This window comes from Heptranchias perlo, chromosome 45 (assembly GCF_035084215.1).
Source record: "Heptranchias perlo isolate sHepPer1 chromosome 45, sHepPer1.hap1, whole genome shotgun sequence".
NCBI lineage: Eukaryota > Metazoa > Chordata > Chondrichthyes > Hexanchiformes > Hexanchidae > Heptranchias > Heptranchias perlo.
This window is the reverse complement of record NC_090369.1, coordinates 1692491-1703151: the sequence shown is the minus strand read 5'-3', so window position 1 is coordinate 1703151 and position 10661 is coordinate 1692491. Positions and strand designations below refer to the sequence as shown.

The 10661-nt window shown below is 44.8% G+C and overlaps 1 protein-coding gene across 1 annotated transcript; it reads right to left on the bottom strand.

Moving 5' to 3' along the window:
- Positions 1–1184: 1184 nt before the first annotated feature.
- Positions 1185–9065, bottom strand: LOC137306791 (SLA class II histocompatibility antigen, DQ haplotype C beta chain-like). The gene is made up of 8 exons (XM_067976173.1): positions 8929–9065; positions 6130–6402; positions 5330–5602; positions 4630–4743; positions 2985–3014; positions 2778–2876; positions 2211–2240; positions 1185–1542 (listed from the first exon to the last, which is right to left on the bottom strand). The coding sequence occupies exons 1-7, from the start codon at positions 8999–9001 to the stop codon at positions 2212–2214; spliced, it is 891 nt and encodes a 296-aa protein (XP_067832274.1). The 5' UTR covers positions 9002–9065; the 3' UTR covers positions 1185–1542; position 2211.
- Between the last annotated feature and the right edge of the window lie 1596 nt (positions 9066–10661).

Genomic DNA, 10661 nt, shown 5'->3' with positions numbered 1-10661 from the left:
AATTTGCGCACAGCAAGCTCCCACAAACTATCCAATGACTAGATAATCTGTTTTAGTGATGTTGGTTGGGGGATAAATATTGGCCCCAGGGGAGAACTCCCCTGCACTTCTTCAGATAGTGGTCGTGGGATCTTTTACGACCACCCGAGAGGCAGATGGGGCCTCAGTTTTAACGTCTCACCCCGAAAGACGGTCCCTCCGCCGATGCGGCGCTCCCTCAGTAGTGCACTGGGAGTGTCAGCCCCTGGATTTTGTGCTCAAGTCTCTGGCGTGGGGACTTGAACCCACAACTTTCTGACTCAGGTGAGTGTGCTACCCACTGAGCCAAGGATTACACCTTAATAACATCGGCCGTCTGCATCCCGACTCACCCACCATCAATGAAATCCGTCAACACTACAGCTTGGATTTCTCTGGCGCTCTCCTGCCTGGCTTCCTGATCTCGCTCTTGGTAATGGACAGGATGTAGTGATTGAAGGTTAGCTTAGGGTTAAACAGGACACCGAGGCTGGACACCATCAGGTTCAGCTTGAGTCCTGGGGAATGGGATATAATTAAAGAGATTTAGGGGAGGCGGAAGCACATTTGGCCCCTCCCTGAACTGTTCTGCTTACTCCTGCTTGCTGTCCGATCTCTCTTTGTGAAGCACTTTAAGGCCTAGAAATTTGTTTGCGCAGTACCTGTTTATCGGGCAAAAAACAGGGGCTGAAGGCTTCAGTATGTCATGTGGCGAGCACACGCTTAATCTACACCGGAAATGCGCTGCCCGCCATACCGATTAGGGCACCCATTTGAAACAGGAGCTGGGGCCATTGTCTATGCAAATCGGGGGCCTAAGGCCTGCTTCAGGCCACTTTCCTAAAATGGCTGGCGATTGGTTGCAGCGTGCACCATGCATGCTGCAGTCAGTTTTCTCAGACGCACAGCAGCCAAACCAGCAGAGCCTGAGTGCTCCTCCTGGCTCCACATTACAAATGTGGGACGCTGCGAGTCACTGCTTGCCCCCCTCCCCCCACACTGACCTGCTGTCCTCCTCTGGCTTCACAGTGGGCCGATCGCACTCTACTTCCCCACCCCAGCGAGCCGACTCTGGGGCTACCACTGCACAGCGTACTGCACCCGGAGCGCACCCCGATTCGGGCGCAATCCAATTTCCAGGCCTTGGTACTTCTTGAGATTCTGAATTTTAGGTTACACTCTTTAATTTTAATCAGTTTAAGAGCAAATACAGTAGTTTACATTGTTGATAACAGTATAAGATGAGGTACAATGGGGCAGCTTTCACTCGTAATTATAATGGGGCTAATAAACTGATCTCATGTTTTACTTCTTACGTTCTGTGTAAATGGTGAATCATCAATAAATCTACTGACATTTTATAGCACATTGGGATTGGGATGAATCACACACACAATGAAAAAATACACAAGCAAGCCACCGAGGAACTGACCGACAATGACAGAAAATGCTTTGATTAGAAAACAGCAAATATAAGTGGACACAGGAAAAAACCCCAGGATGCTTCATCTGTTACTTTGCATCCTGTGAAGGAAAAGAGAACAAAATTACTGCATTTATATAACACTTTATCATGTCTCTCCGAAACATCCCAAAGCTCTTGATAGGTAATTAGTTTGAAGTGAAGCAAGTTGCAGCATTTAACAAAATCGCACAGATATGAATTAGGTGGACAATCAGTTATTCTGTGTTTTTTTTTTAAAAAGAGGTATGGTAAATGAAGCAATGTTGGCCAGGGCACCGGGAGAACTCCCTGCTCTTTTTAATAATGCCATGGGATCTTTAACATCTAACTGAACAGACAGGGGCCACAGCTTAACATCTCATCCAAAAGGCAGCACTCCCTCAATACGACAATTAAGTGTCAGCCCAGTTCATGAGCTGAAGTTCTGAACCCACAGCTTTCGAAGTCAGAGATGTAAACATTACCAACTCAGCCAAGCTGACAGCACAGTAACGTTGCTTTGGGAAATTCATGGCAAATAACTCAAGATTGAATTATTGCATCGATAGTGACATTATTAAATACAGGAAGGTGCTGTACTAAATCCTTTTGAGGTTTTATTCAACTAATTGCCCAGAAAAGATCTGTGTCCTTCTACCTGTTCAGGTGACCCATGAATCGCACACCGACATTAGAGGCACTTCTCCCAGTTACAAACATCACTGAATATATTTGACAGAACTTTTACCTTATGCAGAGGATTTAGTCAAACCGTCAGCTGAAAAGAAGATAACGAAATGTAAGTTTATTTGTTCAGAACCTGTCCTGGTTTGCAAACCAGGAAACAGTTACTTCAAAATGCTCAGACACACAAAGAATGTTTTTTCTCTCACCATCCTCTTCCCTCCCCTCCCCTCCTGATGATGCCTCCTTGTTTAAGTACAGTTCCAGAGTCACTGCTCCCTCTGGTGCCCCACACTAGGAGTCATTTGTCACGTGTGACTCTTGACAGTGATTGTCAACAGTTGGTGGGGTGGTCGTCACACATGCTCCTTCTGGCAGGAATCACCGGATAGAGGCCAGGAACAGGAATGTTTATAGACCTCCCCCACCATCCCCCTCCTCAGGCCTGGGCACTGAGGCCAATTGTAGCACTCCTATCTCAGCACAGGCCCAGGGATGAAACGAGAGACCTTCCTGGTCTGTGAGACAGTGGGGATGAGGGATCAAGCTATTCCTGGGTTAGATCGCATTGCTGAGAAGAATAGTTGGAGTTGATCTGTTTGAGTTGACCGGGTTACAAAATTGCTGTTACCTGAAGAACTGCTGGAATTAGAGGTGTTTGAGGTACTGGATCGCATGCTGGCTGTGCATGGATTGGATTGACATCGTCCTTTCTGATTAGTGAACTTTGCTAGAAAGAGAAAATCACCAAATTGTACTACCGTGTTTAATATTCCCCCCCCCCAGCAAAATATTCTTAAGGCCAAAATTATTCAGAGTAAAGGACAGTTTATCTCACCTGTTGATTTAATATTGAATTGCTTGCAACCTGTATAAGAAACAGAAAGGTTAACAGTTTGACGTCAACCCCTGTAAGTGATATATATCTAAATGCACCCTCCCACTTTCTATTTTATTTCACCTGGGTTTTCTGTCTCTTCCTCTGCTCCCCTTTCTCTCACACACACATGCTCTCTCTTTCTCTGTGTACATGTCTACCCACTTGCTCTTTCTCTCACTGCCTCTCTGTCCTCTCTATCCACTCAATGGCCTAGATGACCATTTACAATATTTATATGATATTCCTCTGCCTGTTATTTAACAGTGCTGTTGACTGGTTCATTTTAAAACACCTTCATTAAAACAGTGGACAAGGATTATTGTACAAACTGGTTAAGCTTTTGCACCATAAAATATCTCAAACTGTAATTTCAAAGTTTATCACTTTAAAGACTCCTTTTATTTTCTCTTTTCTCCAATGGTCCCATTAACATGAGGTGCTCTGATATATACACGGACATTGTGGTATATATTAATGATTTGGACTTGAATGTAGGGGCATGATTGGCAAATTTGCAAATTTGTAGTTGATAGTGAAGAGGATAGCTGTAGACTCCAAGAAGATATCAATGGGTTGGTGGAGTGGGCGGAAAAGTGGCAAATAGAGTTCAACCCGGTGAAGTGTGAGGTAATGCACTTAGGGAGGGCAAACAGTAAAAGGGAATACGCAGTAAATGGGAATATATTGAGAGGGGTAGAGGAAGTGAGACACCTTGGAGTGCATGTGCACAGGTCCCTGAAGGTGGCAGTACAGGTAGATAAGGTTGTGAAGAAGGCATACGGAATGCTCTCCGTTATTAGCCGAGGTATAGAATACAAAAGCAGGGATGCAATGATGGAACTGTATAAAACGCTGGAGTATTGTGTGCAGTTCTGATCACCACATTACAGGAAGGATGTAATTGCTCTGGAGAGAGTGCAGAGAAGATTTTCAAGAATGTTGCCAGGGCTTGAAAATTGCAGCTGCAAGGAGATTGGATAGGCTGGGGTTGTTTTCCTTGGAGCAGAGGAGGCTGAGGGAAGACTTGATTGAGGTGTACAAAATTATGAGGGGCCTAGATAGACGGGAAGTACCTGTTTCCCCTAGTGGAGAGTTCAAGAACTAGAGGACATAGATTTAAGCTGATTGGCGGAAGGATTAGAGGGGACATGAGGAAAAACCTTTTTATTCAGAAGGTGGTGGGTGTACGGAATTCGCTGCCCGAATTGGTGGTAGAGGCAGGGACCCTCAACTCTTTTAAAAAGTACCTGGACCTGCACCTAAAGTGCTGTTAGCTGCAGGGCTACGGACCGGGTGCTGGAAGGTGGGATTAGAATGGGCACCTGGTTGTTCTTCAAGCCTGCGCGGACACGATGGGTCGAATAGCCCCCTTCTGTGCTGTATCTTTTCTATGGTTCTACATGTCCAACTCTGACCATTTTCTTCCGTTAGCACATTCCTTGTCCTGCTTTAATCAATCATATTCATAGTTCTCTTTACAAACTGAAACCCCCCATACAAACATTTTTAAACACACCAAATGTATGGAAGTAGATCAAAATATTTGGGCTCCCAATTTAATCTGGAACATTAACAATAGTTTGTAATTGGTGTAATAGCTTACGATTTAAGACACAGTGGTACAGAATCCCAGTCACCACAGCAGAGCTTATTCCCAGTATCCCCAGCACGGCTCCGATGATGATCAAAGCTTCATTTTCAGTATTCCCGTTCCATTCTGTGGAAAGGACAGTTGGGAGTCTTGTGATGGCCAGTTTACTTTGTGTTTTTAATCTAACAACAAGACATTCCCCCCACATGCTCCACATCCAGTTACGTAAATATAAAAGCTACCTGAACATTACTCACCAGTAAATGGCCCATGGCATTGCTGACAGTGAGTTGGAGGATACGGTAGAAGTGTGTGAGAGACAGTGAAGGAAATGGATTCTTTGTCAGTTTCCATTACTGATTGGGGAGACGCCTCCACTATAGGGGATATTGAGTTTCCACTAATACAGACCTCACAGTTTGTTTAATTGGACAGAAAAGCACAAGGTCCTTAGTTAAACACAAGCTAAAAATAGCAAGTCAGGAGGAATGGTTTCACCCAAAGGGGAATCAAATTGTGGAATAAGTTAGCAGGGACAAATATCACAGCAGACATAATGGGTGGGGTCACAAGGTGATTGGATGTGTTTCAGGAGAGAGGAGGGAGTGAGGGATATGGTGAGCAGGCAGGTTTGAACTTTATGAGAACAGGATGGGTTGGTTGGGTCGAATGGCTTTGACCTGTCTGAGCTTTCCTGAGTAGCTAACCTTACCTAGAGGTACCATGAGTTTCCCATTGATGGTCTCGTGTTCCACTTGACAGGAGTATGAACCATCAGCATCTTCATTCAACAGGAGGATACTTTTCACTTGAAACGTCCTGTCTCTTTGAGGTACAATGCTAGTTGTCACCGGTCCGTTGACAGTGACGGCCCTGTTTCTGACCCAGCTCAATTTAATGTCACTGGGGAAGAAGTTCTTCACCAAACACACCAAATAATTCTGACCTGCTTTCTTCTGAACAAAGGCTCTAGTAAATGTAGGAGCTGTAAAAACAGAGAAGAATGGACTGAGGGTTATAGTTTGCACTGTTGAAAAGCTCAGAGCCTGACTTGGTGTGAACTGATGGTGCAGTCGTTCAATCACCATCCTTCCACCCTGGGTTTGAATCCAGCTCCAGATTGAGGGGATGAACGTCTCCTCTGTCTGTTGGCTGCAATTGAGCAATTTATTACTATCAAACTTTGAACCCATAACCCATGTAAATCTTTCCAAGGCCACACTCGACACTCTACCCTACCTCACCAAGCTCCTGCAACGCCACGGCCCAGCTGACTCCTCTGAGCCTGGACTGCTGTGTGTCCTCCCCTCCACCATCACAAACTTGCTTTCTGGGATTTTCTTGCCAAACCCCCTGCCTTGATATAACTCTCCCTAAAACCTGCTTCTTCAGCCCATATCTCCTTCCCACTCCCTGTGCGGTGTCTAATTCCGCCCCCTGCCCCCACTGTGTGAAGTGCCTTGGGACATTTTGTTACATTATGTAAGTTGCTGTTTTTATAAAGTATCTTACCCATTTTTTCCAGGGTGGTGTTGCTCGATATAGCTGTTTGTTTAATTTCATCGCAGACACTCTCAATTCGGCGAGGAACAGACACAACGTAATCTGGTTCTGAGTTCCGCCTGTCCACTTCAGCTTGTGCAACAGACTGAGCTGCAACATATCTTTTAATACTCATATCGTAGTACATAATAGTACTACCATCGTAAGCATATCGCAGAGACATATCAGCCAGTTCAAGGTCATGATAGATGCATTCGCACTGCACGTGAAACAGGTGCATATCTGAAAGAAAAACACAACAGAACATAAGAATGGAGGAGATATAAAAGGACAGTCAGCTCATTCTGCTATCCAGACCTTGTGTCAGGATCTGACCTGAGCATTTTGTTTATTGATGGTATGGATCTCCTGTGGCAATGCCTATGGCAAGTCTGATGATACAACAGGAATGTTATACCATGTAATGCACAGGGTAGTATTCTGCTGCCAAGGTGGCATTATGTTCAAGTTCTCCTGTCCCTTTAAGGCCACAAAATGTAACTGCTGTTAGGCACATCCTAGGGTCAGTTAGAGGCTAATTGATGTTAGGCACATCCTGAGGTCTTACTGAGCCAGTCATTGTGGTACTTGCAAAATTCATCTGCTCTCATTCTCTCTTTTTTTCCTCTTTATCTCTCTGTCTCCCGATTTCTCCTCTCCTCGTCTCTTATTCCCTTTCTTTCTCCTTACTGCTCTCCTTGCCTATTTCCTTCCCTGATACAGTTACCAGCAGTGGTTCTTTGCCTCATAAACCCAAGCTTACAGTAGCACTGGTGTTGCTGCACTTTGGTTCTTTGTCAGGCTCCAGACCAGTTGTTTCAGAACTGAGGACATGCAAAAGGTCCCCAATGGATATGGTGGTGCACTTGGACCAAAATTAATGAGATTACATTACAATTAATTCAAAATTTGTTTGGGTGAAGGCTGCCAGATTCATTGCAGCTGACCAGGTCCTTTGTGTTATTCTTCATCTCATATAATCAGGATTTAGAAGTTGGGCTCTCAACAAAGGGCTACACTTCAGCCACAGAAGATCAGCATGGGGCTCAGTAGAGGCCAGTTGGCCACCCACATTAGATGACGTTTAAATCAATTACTTTAGAGAAAGCTCCAGCACATCTCGCAAACGCCTCAGAACATTTAAAATACAATGAAATACTCGGACTGCTGTTGTATAGGCAGATATGACAGTGAGTTTCACAAACAGCAATGAGATGAATAACCGGTTTATCTGTTTAGCGTGTTGGTTGAAGAGGGAATGTTGGCCAGGAGAATTCCCTGCTCCTCTTCCTATAATACCGTGTGATCTTTAACATCCACCTGAACAGGCAGACAGGGCTTCAGGTTAACGTCTCATCAGAAGGATGGCACCTCTGGCAGTGCTGCACTCTCTCAGTACTGCACTAGAGTGTCAGCCTGGATTATGTGCCTTTCTCTTGAGGGGGGCTTGAACCCATGACCTTCTGAGTCAAGGGAGGATGAAACCAACTGAGCCAAGCTGACAACATTTGAAGACTGTTTTTTTGTGATGTTTGGGCATGGTTTATAGGTGTTTTGCTCAATAAGCATTACCCTTTAGCTTGTCGGAGGTGGGTCATCAGCTCCAGGCTAGTAAGGAAGCAGAAAACTGTGGTTGGAATTTCAGTTCTACCTACAGAATATAGAGCAACCCCTCAGGATAGTGGATGTGGAACAGACCCCAGAGAAGGGAGTTGATTCGGGAGTCACTTGGCACTTTTAGAAAGGATTGACGGTCAGAGAGATAATAATAGCACTGCTCGTTTTTCAGCAAAGGGAGGGGGAGGAAGTTCGTGTTCCTTAAAGTAGGGATCAACAGGTGGATTATAGAAATTACAGTGCAGAAGGAGACCATTCATCCCATTGGGCATGTGCGGCAGCGATCCAAGCTGATCTGGTAGAGGCTGGTTGGATGGAAGGTGAAGACAATGGGGCCTGAAGGAAGAGGTCTTCTCAATAAAAGATTGGGAAAATTTCAGCTGACGAACAAGGACATTACAAAGTAGAGTCTGCAGCATTCGTCCGCTACTGGAACGAATCTGCCTGCAGGGTATTAAACCCATTAGCTGCCTCTTAGTAGTATATCTGTACTCGTAACTTCTACCTATTCTCCTCTCCTCTTGATGTTCTGAAGAAGGCTTTCCACTTAAAACACTGATCTGTCTTTCTCTCTCAAATGCTGACACACCTGTCACGTATTTCCAGTTTTTAGTTCAGATTTCCAACAGTTGTAGAATCACAGAATTATAGAATTTTACAGCACAGAAGGAGGCCATTCAGCCCTGTCCCCGCTCTCTGAAAGAAGTCTTCCCTTTGTCCCATTCCCCTGTTCTTTCCCCATACACTTTTGATTTTCCTCCTTCATATAGTTACTCACTTCCCTTTTAAATGCTATTCTGATTCCACCACTGTTTCTGGTAGGGCATTCTATGTCCTAACAACCCTCCATGTACTGCATCACTGACCAGTGGAAATAGTTTAAACTGATGTACTTCATCAAAACCCCCATAAACTTTGAACAACCTGTAGACCATCTTTATTCCAATGAAAAGAACCCCAGTTTCTCTCACCTTCCTCATAACTAAATCCTCTCACCCCTGATTCTTTGTATACCTAAGTATTCCTTGCAGCTAGCACTGGGAGTTTTTCAGTGAGCAATCCATGTATAAAACACAGATTCAGATATGCACTGTCTTCCACTTAGCAGTCAGGTAGAATGTTAAAAGTGAGTGAGGGTAATAACCCACTTACCGCTCCAACCGTCCACAACACAAACAACTGCAGCAACGACAGCCACAAACGTCCATCTGTAGAAAACTTGCATCTTGAAAGGAAGGCGATGGATTTTCTAACAAGTCTGGATTAAAGGTGTGTATAATTGAAGTGATGAGTCCGGTAAGACTTGCTTTAAATTCCTTACATACAAACACTTCCATTGAGTCTCCTGACTCCACCCACTAAAGCTTCGAGAATAAAAAAACCACAAGATTGGAGATTCCAATTACATCTGTGGTTATTCTGGTAACTGCACTTTGACAGACAATTAAGTTGTTTCCTTTTCCTTGTGCTTTTCACATTAAAGGGATAGTTTCTATTAAAGGGATAGTGTCATCATAAAAAGTGACTGGTGGGACACCCTTTGCTGAGGTGTGGTGTGCGTCTATCCTGGGTTACATTTTATGATGAGTTCTGTTCAACAGCCCACTGCTGAGGAGCTCCTGGTACCACTGTCTGCCTAGTGAGGGCTTAAATTCACACTTGTCAGTTGCCCGATGGCCATTATGTAACTGTCTTCTTGGTGTGGGAGCCATTAGTGGAGTCTCTTTGGGATCAAGTTGGCTCCGAGATATCATGCCTGGTAATGGAACATTGGAGTCAACCTTCTGTGGGAGATTGATTAATCAGATATCTGAGCCAGGCAGGTCCTTAACTATTCCAGGACACTGTTGTTGACTGACCCACCAGTCAGGCTCATTAATGAGGACTGGAGGGGTAGACCTATCACTGGCTGCTGGGATTCTTCCCAATGGGCTCTAGGCGAACCTGCAGGTAGATGCCCCCAACTGGTGGGGTGTTCCTCCCTAGACATGGAAGGGAAGATCAGCAGTGCTCTGTGGGGAGAAGCAGTTTTGGCTGGTTGAACTCTCCAAACTTGGGCAAGTGGGGTGTATCCCTACAGCGAGTATGCACTCTGTCTCAGCCACAGAAAGTGGAGATCTAGATTTCTCAGTAGCTCCATTTGGAGGTTCTTCAACATGGGGATAGATTTCTCAGACACCCAGCTCACCAAAAAAAAGGTTTAAAATAAAGTGTTTGGAAAGATAGGGAACTTTTGTGTTATTTCATCAGAATGATGTTACAGCCTCTCTGAAAACTGGATTCAAATCCTGCCGAGACCGTGGAAATGAAGGTTTTTTTGTACCTCTCTGCATGTCTGTCTTTCTGCCAACTACAGCAGTCCCAACCCAGTCCCTAGTGGGTTTGATTCCACAACACAAAACTGCCCACAAAATTCGCCACAAATTGGCAATCTCACTCTAACAGGCCACGAGAAATGGCTGGAGTTCTTCTCTGTGCTCCTCAAGGAAAGTTTTGGCCACCCCTATTCCGGACTCCCCCCACTCACCTTCCGTACTGCAAGACCCACACCCACTGGCCCCAGGTTCCTGGTCCCCAAAGTTACATAAGTGCCGGTGGATGGAATTTCCACAGGCTTCCCACCCACATCCCCCCCCTTTCTGGGCTGGAAGTTGGCTGGCGATATATTAATGAGGCTCAGTGATTAAAATCAGCAGGACTTCATTCTTCTGACAGTTAAAATCTCCCCAATGTATTTAAACTCACTGTTTCCTGAATGACTGGTTTCTCACATTGAACCGATGCCAAGTGACAGATGAATTAGGATTGTAATTTGTGCTGCCAAAATGACAGGGATTGAGAAATGAACATCCAATAAGGTGTTAGGATGGTCAGATTGATTTACA